We start from the raw sequence: 15621 nt of genomic DNA on the forward strand, positions 1-15621 counted from the left end.
ACCGGGCCATGAACTTCCGAGTTCGAAAAATGATACTACTCAGTGACTAGTAAACTTGGGTAGTGCGACTCGTCGCCGTAGAACTTAAACCCGCCACCGTCTTCTTGTTCCGCTTGTGCCGACCGTACAGTGCGCCGTCATCCCGGACGCCTTGCACCCGGTGGCCGCGGTGCCGCCCCGCGCACCGGGCCAACGGCATCCGAGTCGGAGGCCCGGCCTGGGGGGCCGGGGGCCGGGGGTGCTCAGACTCCGGCACGGCCGGAGCCCGGGGCCGGGCGGCCGGGCGGCGCAGTCCGACGCCGTGACGCCGACACCCGGTGCGCCGCCGGGTGGAACAAATAACGGTGGAGTAACGAGCAGCTATGATTTCAACGATTTGTAACGGAGGCAATCGACACCTGTCTCCAGTCTGCACTGAACCATGGCGCAAGACAATGCTGGAGGAGGCGCAGAAGGCAAGGCCAAGGAGGAGAAGAAGAAGACCAAAGCAGAGATTAAGAAGGAAGAAGAGATGGTGACACATTTTGCAGTCTCATTGGAGGGCTTGCTCTGACTTTCTCCCCCTCCCTTCCCCTCCCTCCCTGCCCATCTTGTCCGTCTCTGTCTTTCTCTCCCTCTCTCTCTTGTGAAATGCAGAGCCCTGAGGACATCGAACTTCGCGATCGCCTTGCCCTTCTGGCTGAACGAGTGAAAGATGTCGATGCGGCTGTGGCCAAGGCTTCGCTAGACGCGATGAAGTGATTGTTCTTTGCTGCAGCACATGTGTTTCTGACTTTGATACTCCTGTTGACAGGGAGGAGATTCGGGCAGCAACCAGCTCGATGACTTCAGTCCCCAAGCCATTGAAGTTTTTGAGACCCCACTACCAAGGGCTGAAGGATTTCTTCAGTAGTATGATGGACAGCGAAAACAAGACTCTTCTTGCTGACGTGCTATCGGTGCTGGGAATGACCATGGCTGGGTGAGTTACACTAGAAGGAGGCAAGAACCCATGTTTAACGCCATTCTTTGGAAGGTCCGGAACAAGAGAGAGCTTGAAGTACAAGTTGTCTGGCGCTAAGGGGGGACTGGACGTCTGGGGCTTCGAATACGTCAAGAACTTGGCAGGGGAGATTGGTCTTGAGTGGACACATAGGAAGACGACAGACCAGAGCACTGATGACCTGAAAGAACTAGTTGAAGAGATCGTTCCATTCAATATCAAACATGGTAGTGAGCCAGAAGCGTGCGATCTTCTCATGGAGGTCGACCTTCTCCCTCGGGTAAGATCTTGGATTCCCCAGTCACGTTGCGTGATTCTTTCAACCAGGTCCTTGAACATGTTGCCGAGAACAACTACAGTAGAATTGCCTTGTATCTCACAAGTTGTGCTTCCTACGTGCCAGAGCCTGAAGATAGCATGATCTACAACGTTGTTTTTCAAATTTACAAGAAAGTGAACAGGTGAGTCTTGTTTAGCATGTGTTTGAGGAACTCAAACTTCCATTGTCAAGGTTTCCGGAAGCACTTCGGATTGCCATCAGATTGAATGATGCTCAGCTTGCTGAAGAAGTTCTCAGCTCATGTGAAGATGAAGACATCAAGAAACAACTGGCTTTCATGGTTGCTCGACATGGAGCTCTGAATTTGACCAGCGAAGACGAGGCGCTCACTGAGATTCTTGGAAATACCCACCTTAGCGGCCATTTTTTGTCACTTGCTCGTGATCTTGACGTGTTTGAGGTTTGAATTTGTCAAAGATCTGGTTTCAATGGCTCATCCGTTTTACAGGCCAAGACTCCAGAAGAGATCTACAAATCCCATTTGACGGAGACAAGGACTTCGATGGAAAATCTCCAGTCTGCGCGAGCCAACCTCGCGTCTTCTTTCGTGAATGCCTTCGTTAACGCAGGGTACACCTATCACTAGCTGGAACGTAGAATCTTTCCTGACAGCTTTACAGATTCGGAAATGACAAGCTTCTCACCGGCGACAGCAAGGCACTCTCTACCTGGATTTACAAATGCGGCTCACAAGACTCTGCACATGGGAAAATGAGTGCTGCTGCGTCCTTAGGAATGATTTTGATGTGGGACGTTGACAGTGGTCTTAATCAAGTGGTCCGATTGACTGAGATCAATGAGGATTACATCCAGGCTGGTGCATCGCTTGCTTCAGGAATTGTGAGCGCCAATGTTCGAAGCGAGTGCGACCCTGTGCATGCCTTGCTATCGGATAAAGTAGAAGACAAGAAGCTATCTACAATTCAAAGGGTTGGCGCAGTGTTAGGCTTGGGGCTTGCATATGCAGGAACACAGAAGGAAGACATCTTAGATCTGCTTACACCAATAATTGCTGATCCAGAGATTGATATTGATTTGTTCTCCATGGCTTCCCTGGCTTTAGGATTTGTGTTTGTTGGTAGCAAGAAAGCCGATATTGCCGAGAATATCATTCAGGGTCTTTTGGATCGATATTCAGATGATCAGAAGGTGAACTAATTCTTTCATGTTCTCACAAATAATTCCTTCCCCTGCTCAGGTCGTTAAAGATGCCGCCTCGCGTTTCGCATGCCTGGGATTGGGCCTCATCTTCCTGGGACAGCAGGAAGCTGCAGATGTCACCATGGAAGCCTTGAAGGCTGTCCCTGGCCAGATTGGTCAATACTGCAGCCTTACCGTTGAGACTTGCGCCTATGCTGGAAGGTATTATCGTTTGATTAGATGCCACAACAGGTTGACAGATTGTGCAGTGGTAATGTGATGAAGGTACAGAAGATGCTTGGAATTTGTGCAGAACATCTCGAGGAAAACAATAGCCACCAAGCAGTAGCAGCTATCGGAATTGCTTTGGTAGCCATGGGGGAGGAAATGGGAGCAGAAATGACCTCAAGGAGCTTTGAGCACATGCTTCAGTATGGGGAAGTCAATCTAAGGAGGGTTGTTCCCTTGGCGGTTGGCTTTTTGCACATGTCGAATCCGAAACCGACAGTCATCGACATGCTTAGCAAGCTTTCTCATGATGGAGATTCGGAAGTAGCGCAGGGTGCGATCATTTCGCTTGGTTTTGTGGGTTCTGGCACGAACAATTCTAGAATCGCCCTCCTGTTGAGGCAGCTTTCGACTTATTATGGCAAGGATTCAAATACGCTGTTTGTTGTCAGAATTGCTCAGGTCTGCCATCTGTCCATCATCTATGTTGTGTTGACATTCAATTTGTTCAGGGTCTTTTGCACATGGGCAAGGGGTTGATGACAATTTCTCCTCAATATTCCGACAGATTGTTGACCTCTCCCACTGCCTTGGCTGGAATTCTCGCCGTGATGCATTCCTGCATGGACTTCAAAAACGTCATTTTGGGGAAATACCATTATATGCTCTACATGATCTCGATTGCAATGCAACCGCGTATGCTTGTCACGGTCGATGAACAGCTCAAGCCTCTCCCCGTTTCCGTCAGGGTTGGACAAGCAGTGGATGTTGTGGGACAAGCTGGAAAGCCCAAGTCCATCACTGGTTTTGCAACACATACAACCCCTGTGTTGCTTGCGTATGAACAGGTGAGTGGATGCAAGCCGTTTGAAGGCGTCTGACTTCCTTTTGTGACAGAGGGCTGAACTTGCAACCGACCAGTACCTGCCCCTGACCTCGGTGTTGGAGGGCTTCGTCATCTTGAAGGAGAATCCTGACTGGAAAGCGGATGCTGAGAAGAGCTCGCCGTCAAAGAAGGTACAAGAGGTGTCTGACATGTAGAGCTGGTGTGATTGTTGGTCGCAGGCCGAAGCCATGGAGATTCATGACGATCACCTCAAGAAGATGGCGCTGAAGATGGCCAATGTGAGACCGGATCAGAGAATGTACGGCAAATAAACGCCTGAACCTTGAATGCTCAATCACTGCATGCTTCGCGCTCATTCTTCTCCGCACCTATGTTCTACGTTTAATGAAACTTTCGACCTCCTTCAGTGCTTTGTTGAGGGCTGAGGTGGAGGAAAGAAAATGATTCCCTTTGGGAACAAGAGCGAGTTCGACTAGATCTGCATTATTCTCATGAGCTCGCAGAACTTCGAACAATCGCTCGGCATGCTGTGGAGGTACATGCCTGTATCACCAGCAGTAAGCGGCGAGTTTGAACAGTCATGATTGTAAACCTGTCCTCTGAACCGTGGAGGATCAGGAGGGGAACTTGTAGATCCCTTGCCAGCTCTTGAGGCCCTGGAAAGGAGGAGTACGAGTCGATGTAATCCTTGGAAAGCTTCCACCTGTACGAGATTCACGAGGGAGGAGGAGCGCAGTGGTACTCTGCCTCTGAGGATTGTCGGGGCAGCCGAAAGGAAAGAATTCCTTGTAGCAGAACCCTTTCTCCTTGGCCTCCTTGACCTTGCAGCACGTGTCAGTGAAGGACAGGACGAGGGCCTCTACCGTGACTCACCTGGTCCTCCGAGAAGTCCAGGGCAACTGACCCCGGAATATCGTCCACACATGCGAATGTGAAGCATCCAGCCACCGGGTCACCTGCGAGCTGTGAGCTCGGCTGCGCTGATTCTCGAGTCCCACCGGGAGGATGGAGTTCTTTGCTCGCAGCGTACGCTAGAGACAGAAAAGCTCCTGTGCTGAGGCCGCAGATGAAAAGTCTCGAGTTGGAGAACCGCTGGCAGCAGAAGCTGACCTGGTGCATCGGCAGCTCAGAGGGCATGAAGAAACAGTTATGGTCAACCACAGCCGCTATGTCCTGCATGTCCCCTGTCAAGGTCTTGGACACAAACTCCGGCGGTGCTTCACTTGCTCGCTCTGCTACCAACGTCATGATCCGAGAGGGGAGCTGAAGGATTTCCTGCATCAAACTCTTGAGCAGAGGAGCCTGGGATTCCTCTTGTGTTGAAAGCCACGAAGACACTGCGGTCAAACTTCTTCAAAAGATGTTCGCAGAGCTTTCGAGGGAATCTGCTGGCAAAGAAGCAATGGTCTGGTGTAGGAACGCCTTGTTTGAACAACATCAAGGCATCTGGTGTTACTGATGCGTCGGGGAAACCATGATTGTACAGGAAAACGTTCTGACAAGCCTGATCGCTCTCTACATTCTTCTCCAGTCTTGTGAGGATCAAGTCTTGAACCTTCACGATCTCCATCTTTGAGCTCAGGTGGCTGAGAGGCGAGCAACGAGCACACTTGCGGTATTCACTCAAGAGTGCGGATCGAGCTCGCAACGGCGACGAAAGCGAAGAAACCAACACCAAGACAAGTCGGAGCGATGAAGGCAGGCAAGACGGTGCTGAGGAAATGAAGGAGGAATGGAAGGAGGAGGAGGAGGAGGAGGAGGAATGGAAGGAGGAGGAGGAGGAGGAGGACTGGAAGGAGGAGGAGGAGGAGGAGGAGGAGGAGGAGGAGGACTGGAAGGAGGGTCGGGTTATTGAATGTCTTCCTCCTCCTACGGGACCCATACCGCACATCGCCAGCCACAAACCATTTCCCCTCACTCTGAGGCGGAGCAGCAGCTCTCCCCGACTCTTGTCTTGCTCCGATTGCTGCTGCTGCTGCTGTGCCTGCTAGAGTGAACGACTTCTGTCTGGGACTCAACATCCTGGCTGCATCACTGACCTTATCTGTATCTCGCTTCCTCCCTTTCGTCGCCTGTCTCACTATGGGTCTGTCACTTCATATCATGAAGTATTTACGTATCTCCCTGCCCAACTACCTCCGTATCAATCCTTGTGTTTATCTAGGTACAGCTCATTGCGTCAACCTGATTTCCTGCTTTCATCTTATAACAAACTGTCGTTTCTTGTTTTATTTCCTTCTCTTGCCGAAACTGGTTCACGAAATCTCACCCTTCATCATCACAATCACATCATCAATTCTCCATGCGGGCCTTGTGTTGCTCTTGCTCCAGAGATATTCAAAATTCACAGAGTAACCGTGAGGGTTGCCAGTTCTGAATGAGAGAGGTCAGGACAACCAATGGAAAGGATGGTAATGTCACTTGTGCACGATCTCGAGCTTTCTTTGAGGTGATGTCACATTCGCAATGGCAGTATCGAGCTCCTCTCGAGATAGACTGTCTTGGACGTCTCTTCGAAAAACTGTCGAGCTGCATCGTACGTGAGGAATGTTTGTGATGTGCTATCAAGACATGATATCAGGGGTATACCTCGTCCCCAAAACATCCGCAAATGTATCGCTCAAAATGATCTTTATGTCGAGATCGCGCCAGGAAGATGGTAGTTGAGAGGTCCACGGGCTTTTCACATCACTCCTAAGATTGAAGAAGATGAATTGCTTTGGCCTCCGAACTGCAAAGACTGGAGAAAGAGGAAAGAAAATTTCTGTCGCGCCTCCGATTATCTGTATGAACAGGAACATAACACATTCATGATAAAGTCAAACAAGATGCGGACAACAAATATGCACAACTCACTCTCAATCTCACAAGACATCGGTTGGATCGTGTATGGGGGACTTCGCGGCTGAGCCTGTGCTCCATGGAACGCGGGCTGCTTTGCTCATCCCCTGTCCCTTCATCTTGTGTCTCTTCTTCCCTCTCCTCTAGAGGATTCAAGTCTCCGTCTCGAGGGCTCTGTGTATCATCGTTCGAACTCTTTCTCTTGATCGGGATGCCCATCTCCTCCTCCTTCCCCTTCCCTCAGCCGCCTTCTCCTCCTCCCCGCTCGTTCGCCATTCCCTTCGAACCAGTAACGGCGAAGTTGACTAAACCGAGCAGAAAGTCTCGTACACATGAGGCTTCGGAGCCTCCTCTGCTCTCCTGATTGTCCTCGTACTGATTTTTAACTTACTTTGAGTAAACTTCGGAACTCGAGCCCTTTCAAGAGTCGGTACATGACTCAGTGATCGCACTCTACTAGCCTCCAACTGGGCCCGGCTGGTGCGCCGCCGTCCGGGTGTGTTAAAGCGTGAAGTTGACTTAACAGCGTTCCGGCGAAGCCGCCTCACTGAGGGGACTGGGCGGGGGGTAATGAGCCTGCCCAAGTCGAAGGGTCCTAGCCAAGCTATGGGCGACAGTATTTTAAATGTGGGGCTTCAGTTTACACCACAAAAATCGATTGATTCAAGTGACAAGCACTTCATGCAGCACGAGTGCTTTTCCCTTCCGTTGTTCGTTCCCGGCTCCAATCGAAACGGCACAGCATAATCCTCGCCATCATCACCTGCAACAGACCCTCGGTACATTCACAAAGGCTGATCATGACATACTTTTCTTCGAGGAAATCCCTTACACTCATTTTTGTACCTTCAAACTGTGAGGCTCCGTGAGCTCCTGTTTTGCAAAATCCACAAAAATCTCCCTTCTCACCTCAAACTCCCAAATGATCGCCTCCTTGTTCCCTTTCTCAGAGGAATAGCCAAGCTTTTCCAGGTACTGTTGCGGTTGTCAAAGACCAGTATGCCCACGATTTAAGATTTACTTGTTGATGCTTATCCTCTGCCTTCCAAAACTTTTTTGCAGGCAACAATTCCGTCACAACGGTACCTGCCATTTGCATGATTGATATGCATTGTGAGAAATAATAAATACAGTTTTTCTGCTCTATAGGCACGTCTTGTTCCTGGTCAAAGATTTCAATTCCATTGTATGAGGAGGAGACCAACAATAAGGTTGCATGTCAAAATCATCGAAAGTCTAGGCTCACGTTGGATAGTTCAACGTCGAACAGAGGTTGCTCATTCAGTTGCTCCTGCACGTACCGAAGTGCCTTTGCATTCTTAATCAGCCCATGGAGCATACCATCATGTAAGATACTGTTTCAGCTTGCTTTTTCTGGACAAGATCATGATAATAGATTCCGTTCCTGCAATCACAACCATCAATTGATATGCAAGGAAACCTGTGAAACAACCGGTATTGTGTTCCAAAGTCACTACCCTGCCTGTTCAGCTGAAAAACCATTGCTTTACAGGAACATCGACAGGCCGGGACAGAGCTGCCTACTTGCGTGACATCGACGTTCTCGAAGAATGTCTCCAAAAGTTGCAGGTAGCTGCAAGACCGTCACTCTTCCATGCCCTTCACCTCCGATCACCACCTAACTCGCTTGGGATCATACTTGACTCGAACTGCCTCTGCATGTCCCTGAGTTTTCCACTCATCAAATTCTCTCTGTCTCGGATGTTGGTTTCACCGTCTTTTCAGAGCACACGTCTGCGTACTTAGGGTTTTCTGTTTTTCCTCCAGTGTATCCAGCCTGGACACACGAGTCATCAAGATCTTTGTGCGACCGACGTTTACCTGCGTCGATACAACGCCAACCACGCGCTGGAAAACTAACTCGAGTGGCCTTGTGGAACGCAATAACTCCTCAAAACACCAGCTATTCGCTCACCAGAAAGAACCCCCCGCAAAAGTTGCAACTTTGCAATCATGCGACTGAACACAGAACAGCATCAACACATTGTTGGAATGATGCTTGAAGTACCTTGATGATGTTTGTAACCTCGATCTCCATCATCAAATCCTTGGGTTGTTATGTCATGCCATCAAAGTAGAACATTCATTATTCATCATTCACCTCTCCAGCCAGCGGAACATTGCCATCGATTTCTATCTTGTCCGAGTAAATGTTCGACACCAATATACGTAGACCTTTCATCCCAAGTTGGTCTCCAACAGCCAGCTGACCGGTAAAAGATTTCGTCAGATTTTTCTCTCGCGACATCCGCCCAACAAAATTACATCATCCGGGCACTCGGATTTCGAAACATTAACAATGAGATCCAGCCGGATTGGTCCAAACGCTTTTTCACACGGTATCTTTAAGCTCTTCAGTTCTCTTTCTTTCATTCCAATAACCTTCAGTAACGTCAGAGACCTGTATGCTGAAATTGCACCTTGACCGCTTCCTCAATTCCATCGATCACTCGACCGCTTCCAACCTCAAACTCAACAGGCTCTCTGTCTCTTGTGTTGTCAAACCCCTTGCCATCTACCAGGCGGCCGATGTAATGCACCGTGACGATATCCCCTAGCTCCACCTCCTTCTGCAGGGAACACTGTAAACCCAAAGTCCTCCGTCCCGTTGAGTCTGGCTGAAAGGAGGAACCGATTCTCCTCCTCCTTTGCATCAGCACTGAGAATACGTTGCACTTGTTTCCTGTGCTCGTCGCTGTCCAGCCACAATCAATCCCTTGTGGTCCTATTTCAGCGAACTTACCTTTGAGAGGGAGTGACAGTGGTGAAACCGAAGATCGAGGAGGGAGGGAGAAGCAAATCTCACTTCTGGTCATCGTTATCATCATCATCAACAACAACATTGTCGTCATCATGATCATAATCTTTCCCCTCCTCCTCGTCCTCCCCCTCCTGCTGCTCTCCATTTCACGTTCACCTAACATTGCGACCAGTCACCACCCCTACCCTTCTTTCCATATTGTGTATGATCCCCTACCCACATTTTTGTCTGGTTGGTTGGATTACCCAGTCATTTGTAGCAATAATTGTGTATATCATAGGGGTACCAAGGACTACCCCCGGTCATGTACCCCATCTTCTTAGTGATCACCCCTTGAAAGGAATCAATGCCCGATCCAAAGCGTGTTACGACCTGCACGAAGCCTACCTCCTCCTCCTCCTCCTCCTCCTCCTCCTCCTCCTCCTCCTCCTCCTCCTCCTCCTCCTCCTCCTCCTCCTCCTCTCCCACTCGTTTCCTTGACATCATCATCCTTGTCCCTGCTGTCCATCAGCATCCTCAGCCGTCGTACTTTTCCTCGTCTTCCTTATCTCAATTCTTCGTGAGCTCTGATCTGAACTTTGTCCTCGCCTCTTCCTCGCTTCTGTCCATTTCGCCTTCATCATAAGAACAGTTGACAAGCCTCATCGATTGTTTTCTCCTCCCCTACCTTGAGCTCTTCTCTCAACCCCAGCCATCTTCTATCAGCTATCGAACATGTTGATCTGTCCCCGATTTCTATCCTCACTGATTTTGGTTTCCAGGGACGATGAAGGAATTATGGGCGTTTGCTCTGATAACGCTGTCCTTGTGTCACTTTTCAGCTTCATGGCCAGTCAGTGAATGTTTTCTGAATCTCAAGTCGAGTCCACTTCTCCAGACCTCACATCCTACAAGAACTCAGGCGACTACTTCCTTGCAGTGTATGTTTTCCCATGCTCCTGGTAGTCAATGGCGCCCTTCGAGGCGTCAGGAAGCAAAACTTATGCCCCTTAAGCTGGCAAAGAATAGATGGAGCGGGAAGTTTGAAGACCTCTCAGCTTCACAATCTGACCTGACGAAATTCCGTGACATCTTGCATGAAATCCAATCTGCCAACGAGACGGAATACCCACGAATTGTTGGGAGCAATGTTGAGTTTCTGTTGAGGACTGATTTAGAAAGGCTCTCGAATACGATTCAAAGCGAAGAAATGGATGAGACGAGCAGAGCTCGTCACGAGCAGAGCTTTCAGCTCGTGCTGGATTTCCTGGAAGTTTTCGTGAATGAAATCAAACAGATATGGGATGACAACAGGTGATCTGTCGAAATGTTTTTGCAGGTGTAGGCATGTTCTCAGTAAACTCTCACAGAGCTCTGCTGAAAGAAATTCTGCAAGCTTCCAGCAAAGGTATGCAAGCGCTGGACAAGAAAATGGAAGACATGATTGCTGGGCGTGAACCGCGATATACGCCTGAGTTCTTAAGTGAGAAGGTCTTGCTAATGAGCTGTTGTTGAGCATTTTCCAGGATATCTTGATGCAGAGATTGAGAGAATGAAAGATGTTGTTCAAGATGCAGCCAACAACAAGAAACGTGACGAGAGGAGAAGGTTCGTAAACGACAAGTCGAAGAAGGTTGGGTCTTATTCCCGCTCCACTTGTTTTGAATTCGATGGTACATCAGATCATCGATCTTGACGACAAAGAGGAGGAGGAGGAGGAGGAGGAGGAGGAGGAGGAGGAGGAAACAAAGGGATCTCCAGACGCAAGGACAACCCTTCGTGTTCTCACCATGGTGAAGGTAACATCAAGAACGATTCTGATGTCAGTTCAGCAGTGACGACAAACAGGCACGAATCTCTGCAGAGATGGAGAAATTTTTGGGAGAAGACGCCTGGGCAGCTCAGCTTCTCTCTCGAATGCTGCAGGTGTACTCCTACTCCCCTCCTTCACCCTCGTCAGAACCTCTCAATCTCATCGTCTTCTTCCCCCCCTCAACAAACTCCCTCCCGCCTTTCCTCCTCCTCCACTCCTGATGGATTGTCTTGTCAGGTCGATCAGGTTCCCCTCAGGGTGACAGCGATCCGCACAGCCCTCATGGAGATGCCAAATGCTCAAGCTCGAGCGACTTTCGTTGACGTTGTCATTCTTGCTGGGCCCGAGCCGGAGTTGACTCGTCCTTGCAGGTCGTCTCCGACGCTCTTGACGATCTTAGAAGGATGCAGGCGAGCGGAGACAAAGTGGATCCGGAGATGCTTCAGCGTATGGAGCACATTGAACAGGTGCTGAAGCGAGAGCTGGGAATCTAGTGGAGGAGAGCTGGGGGTAGATCTGGGAGTCCGGCTGAGGCGACTTTGACATCTTTATTACACATTTGACCTCTTATTGATTATTCAAAATTAAAAAAGACTGCGAAAGAATAAAAAGAACTTGACAATGGCTGTCGAGCTGTGAAGGTCTTGAGATCGAGCGATGACTTTTTTTTGCACCTGGTGAGTCCCTTGGAGTTTCCCTACTGGCGCTTCAGCTGGAGGCTCCTTTCAACGCGCGGATCATGGCCCGGGCGTGACCCTTCTTCACTCCCAGCTCCATCTGACACAATCCGTACCGTTAAGATTTCTCAGCTTGTCAACAGTAAACTTACCAAGTCCTCCTCGGCCATCAGCTGGACTCTGCTGAGGGAGTCCCAACCGTTGCGCACGAGGAGCTTCTCGTAGCCCGAGAGACCCGCGTTGGCGAGGAGCTCGGAGAGCCCACGGGGGGCGGGGAGTTTGCGGTACCTCATGCTGGACGAGGAGGCAATCTTGGCATGGTCCCGACCGGATTTCCGGGGAGGGAGAGGAGAGTCATCCTGGGAGGCGGAGGAGACAAGCTCGTCTCCAGCTACCCACTCCTCCTCTGTTCCTGTCCTCCAACTTGGAACCTCCTTGCTGTGGACAGACCGACGGCCCTTCGTCTCCTGCTCCCTATCACTTCGCTCACGCGCCTCCTCCTCCTCCTCTACCTGCGGCAAGAAGGGCCGAGCACTTGCCCAGCTGTTGAAAGCCTGCGGAGGTTCGAAGCTCTCTGGAGACAGGAAGCCTCTCCTGCCTCCTACTCGCCCTCCTCCCGCCCCAGTCGCTCGAAACTTGTCGAGGGGAACCGCTTTGTCGAGATCTCTCCGCATCGCTTCTTCCCATGAGAAGATCTCCTCTGCGTTCCGATCAGATCAGAGAGAGGGAGGGAGAAGGGAACGAGGGGGGAGGACAAGACGACAACAGAGGAGGAGAGGGAAGGGGAGGCGAAGTGAGAGAAGAAGAGGAGAGGAGGGATGGAGACGACATGCGAAGCCAGGAAGGGCAAGGAGGAGAGGAAAGAAGACAGGACAGACCAGGACAGACCAGGACAGACCAGGACAGGACAGAAGGAAGGAAAGAAGAGGAGGGAATGGGGGCAGAGAGAATGGGAGGGAAGTTGCCTGTAGGGCGGGGCTGAGGAGCCGAGCGGTAACGTTGAAAGATCTTCTCTGCACGATCAATTTTCTCTTCAAGGACCTGCAGAAAAGCAATTCAATTTAACCTCCTCCTCCTCCTCCTCCTCCTCCTCCTCCTCGAATTTCTCATCTTGCTCCTGCTCCTGCTCCTGCTCCTGCTCCTGCTCCTGCTCCTGCTCCTGCTCCTGCTCCTGCTCCTCCCCACCTTGTTGCGAGCGTTGGTCTCCTTGATGGTAGAGATGGCCTCTTGCAGCAAATGTGCCATGCCCGAGCTCGTAGGGTCCTCCTTCCCCTCCTCCTCCTCCTCCTCCTCCTGCATCCTGTGCCTGCCCTTTCTGTCCCCCTCATTCTTTCCCGCTGCTGCTGAAGTCAACGACCAAGGAAGAGGAAAGGAGAGGCAGGATCGGAGGAAGCAGCAGAACATTGAGCCAGACTGAACGACAAGGAGGAAATGAATGGAGAGGAAGAGGACAAGGGACGAGGAGAAGACAGAGACTTAGTCTACCAGCAGATGAGATCTGATACTTCAACTCGTCCTCCTGCTCCTGGGAAGGGCAAGCATAAGGATACAAAAACGGTGGGATACGCCCTCAACTCACCTTGAGGAAAGAAAGTTTCGCTTTCCGCTCAGTTGCTCTCTCCCTGCTGCCTTGCTCAGACTACTCCCCTCCATCTTCCGAACCTCCCTCCTCCCCTCCCCTCCTTGCCCCCTCCTCCCTCGTCCCTCGTCCCTCGTCCCTCCTCCTCTGGTTTTGACCTGAGATCCTGAACTTTTTCCAGCGCCTCGTGCATGCTCTTGGCCTCCTCCGTCTTTTTCTTCGCCTCCTCCATCACCTGCAGCAGAGACTATTCCCAGCGTCAGTTGAGACGGGAGGGAAAGGAGGACGAAAGGCTGCTGAGACGAGCTAGCAAAAAGCCACGGGCAAAGGGACGAACACCAGGAAAGGTTATGAGAGCAACGGGGGCAGTGCAAGTAGGATGAGGAGGGGGGAGTTGAGTAGAGTAAGGAGCGGAGAGGCTTTCCTCCGAACCTTTTCTGCCTCGTGAATCTGCTGCATGACATGCTCTGCCTGATCCTGCAGACCTTCAGCTCTTTCTGTCATCTCCTGCTCAGAGTATCAGTCCATTCCCTCCCTCCTCCTCCTCTCCTCACGTTGAAGCGTGCTCCACCCCTGCCCTTCGCAAGCTCAGATCGAGGAAGCCCGTCTCGTTTGTCTCGCAGACTTTCTCTCTTTCCCACCTTGAGAACCCAAATCAATCTCAAACCTGTTTGTGACCCTCGTTCCCCCCCCCATCCATCCCCCCCCCCCCCCCCCCCCCCCCTCCCCCCCTTGTCCCTCCCCCTGCCCCTCTCCTCCTCCCCCCCCCTCGGCTCACCGATCCTTCAATCTCTACATCATGCAGGTCCCCTGTCCTGCTCCTTCTCTCCCGTCTGTCCATATCTCTCTCCCATCCCCAGCTTCCCTTGCTCACTTCAGGAGCAGGGAAGCTGTCGTACTGGCTGTAGGCTGAGGGGGGAGGAAACACATCTCTCCGCGCCCAGGGAGGAAGGTAGCTCAATGACGACCAGTAGCCACGAGGAGGAGGAGGAGGAGGAGGAGCAGAAGGAGGGTAGAGAGGAGGAACAGGAGGTGCAGGAGCCGGGGGGATGGATGAAAGGCCTGCAGAAAGAAACTTGTCGTGCTGAGGCGAGAACGAATTTGCCGGGACTGCATGCATGAGGTTGATAGAGAGCTTGTCGTCGTCTGCGAGAAAATCAGCGACAGTGAGGAGAGAAGGGAAGCTGCTGCTGCTGCTGCTTGCTGCTGCTGCTGCTGCTGTTGCTGGCTGCTGCTGCTGCTGCTGCTGCTGCTGGCTGCTGCTGCTGCTGCTGCTGCTGCTTGCTGCTGGCTGCTGGCTGCTGGCTGCTGCTGCTGCTGGCTGCTGCTGCTGCTGGCTGCTGCTGCTGCTGGCTGCTGCTGCTGCTGGCTGCTGCTGCTGCTGCTGCTGCTGCTGCTGCTGCTGCTGCTGAATTACTCACCTACGAATGTTGATTTTTCACTCGGCTGTTTCTTCTTGCTTCTGAAATTTCACGTTGAGAAGGAACAGTTGAAAGATAGAAATTGCATTTCACCTGTTCTTCTCTTTTGTTCTCTTCTTCTCACGAGCCTCCCCCTCCCCCTTGACAACTTTCGCTCTTGTCCTCTCATCATTTACAGCTTTTGATTCTTCCACCAACCGAACGTGTCTGACTTTCTCATCCCCCCTTCCTCTCGCTCTCCTCCCATCCTCCCCATCTCTGTCTCTCCCTCGCTTCTCACGGACATCATCCCTCCTTGATTCTTCTCGCGCCTGCACGTCCATCCTGCTCTCTCTTGACCTGCCCTCTGACTCTCTTGCTTGCCCAACTTGTGGAGGAGATGGCAACCTGGCAGAATAGCAAATTCAGGTCGAGGAGGAGGAGGAGGAGGAGAATGCAGTGAAATATTTGTGGTGAAGAAAACAGTAAAAGTCACAGACAACAGGCAGGCAGGCAGGCAGGCAGGCAAATATTTGAATCCTTTCTTCTCCTTTCTCACCTTTCTCTCCTCTGTTCACTACGGTCTTGTTGCAACTTCATTTGCTTCTCTTCAATCTGAGAGGAACCCGATCAGCAGCGCAAACAACTCCTTCCATCAACAACCATGTTGAGCCTTGTGTTAAGCTCTTCTTTGAAAGTTCTCAGACTGTCAGAAAGAGGTTTGAGAGTGTCTTGCAGAGAATCTTTCTCCTCTTGTTTCGAGTTGGAGCTCATCATTTGCATCACTTGCAACATGAGCTTCCCCGTCTGATTCAAACTCAGAGATGCAAAGCAAAAACACCGTCTATCCCGCTCGACCACTCTGTCCTCCTCTTCCTCTTCCTCCTCCTCCTCCTCCACCAACACACAACAACAACAACAACAACAACAACAACAACAACAACAACAACAACAACAACAACAACAACAACAACAACAACAACAACAACAACAACAACAACAACAACAACAAC

General features: G+C 51.0%; 6 protein-coding genes across 6 annotated transcripts in view; 2 read left to right on the forward strand and 4 right to left on the reverse strand.

The window, feature by feature from the left end:
* Positions 1-421: 421 nt before the first annotated feature.
* GUITHDRAFT_160723 (26S proteasome regulatory complex, subunit RPN1) lies at positions 422-3862 on the forward strand (the record flags this gene model as incomplete). The annotated part of the gene is made up of 13 exons (XM_005841595.1): positions 422-514; positions 637-737; positions 794-961; positions 1016-1262; positions 1310-1443; positions 1494-1722; positions 1771-1892; positions 1943-2471; positions 2521-2684; positions 2732-3152; positions 3203-3538; positions 3588-3707; positions 3756-3862. 13 exons carry the CDS (start codon positions 422-424, stop codon positions 3846-3848), a joined length of 2757 nt encoding a protein of 918 aa, XP_005841652.1. The 3' UTR covers positions 3849-3862.
* A 289-nt stretch (positions 3863-4151) lies between these two features.
* Positions 4152-4785, reverse strand: GUITHDRAFT_132319 (hypothetical protein; the record flags this gene model as incomplete). Its single annotated transcript, XM_005841549.1, has 4 exons — positions 4152-4240; positions 4280-4358; positions 4411-4493; positions 4536-4785. 4 exons carry the CDS (start codon positions 4783-4785, stop codon positions 4152-4154), a joined length of 501 nt encoding a protein of 166 aa, XP_005841606.1.
* Positions 4786-7701: 2916 nt separating this feature from the next.
* Positions 7702-8262, reverse strand: GUITHDRAFT_63492 (hypothetical protein; the record flags this gene model as incomplete). Its single annotated transcript, XM_005841550.1, has 5 exons — positions 7702-7783; positions 7829-7915; positions 8018-8064; positions 8114-8176; positions 8221-8262. Coding segments are annotated over 5 exons (321 nt in total), but the record flags the coding sequence as incomplete, so codon positions are not given.
* A 238-nt stretch (positions 8263-8500) lies between these two features.
* GUITHDRAFT_60591 (hypothetical protein) lies at positions 8501-8960 on the reverse strand (the record flags this gene model as incomplete). The annotated part of the gene is made up of 3 exons (XM_005841551.1): positions 8501-8592; positions 8646-8781; positions 8826-8960. Coding segments are annotated over 3 exons (363 nt in total), but the record flags the coding sequence as incomplete, so codon positions are not given.
* Positions 8961-10142: 1182 nt separating this feature from the next.
* On the forward strand, positions 10143-11446 carry GUITHDRAFT_100103 (hypothetical protein; the record flags this gene model as incomplete). Its single annotated transcript, XM_005841552.1, has 6 exons — positions 10143-10453; positions 10510-10622; positions 10666-10772; positions 10822-10938; positions 11190-11276; positions 11324-11446. The coding sequence occupies 6 exons, from the start codon at positions 10143-10145 to the stop codon at positions 11444-11446; spliced, it is 858 nt and encodes a 285-aa protein (XP_005841609.1).
* Positions 11447-11660: 214 nt separating this feature from the next.
* GUITHDRAFT_132322 (hypothetical protein) overlaps positions 11661-15621 on the reverse strand; it is a gene marked incomplete at both ends in the record, with an annotated part of 7494 nt that continues 3533 nt past the window's right edge. The window contains 14 exons of the mRNA XM_005841553.1: positions 11661-11729; positions 11782-12329; positions 12628-12670; positions 12815-12966; positions 13115-13154; positions 13209-13251; positions 13367-13443; positions 13641-13715; positions 13763-13849; positions 13987-14354; positions 14630-14670; positions 14723-15016; positions 15168-15223; positions 15272-15415. Coding sequence (XP_005841610.1) covers positions 11661-11729; positions 11782-12329; positions 12628-12670; positions 12815-12966; positions 13115-13154; positions 13209-13251; positions 13367-13443; positions 13641-13715; positions 13763-13849; positions 13987-14354; positions 14630-14670; positions 14723-15016; positions 15168-15223; positions 15272-15415 — 2037 coding nt within the window. The remainder of the gene's footprint in view (positions 11730-11781; positions 12330-12627; positions 12671-12814; positions 12967-13114; positions 13155-13208; positions 13252-13366; positions 13444-13640; positions 13716-13762; positions 13850-13986; positions 14355-14629; positions 14671-14722; positions 15017-15167; positions 15224-15271; positions 15416-15621) is intronic.

This window comes from Guillardia theta, assembly GCF_000315625.1.
Source record: "Guillardia theta CCMP2712 unplaced genomic scaffold GUITHscaffold_3, whole genome shotgun sequence".
In the NCBI taxonomy this organism is placed as follows: Eukaryota; class Cryptophyceae; order Pyrenomonadales; family Geminigeraceae; genus Guillardia; species Guillardia theta.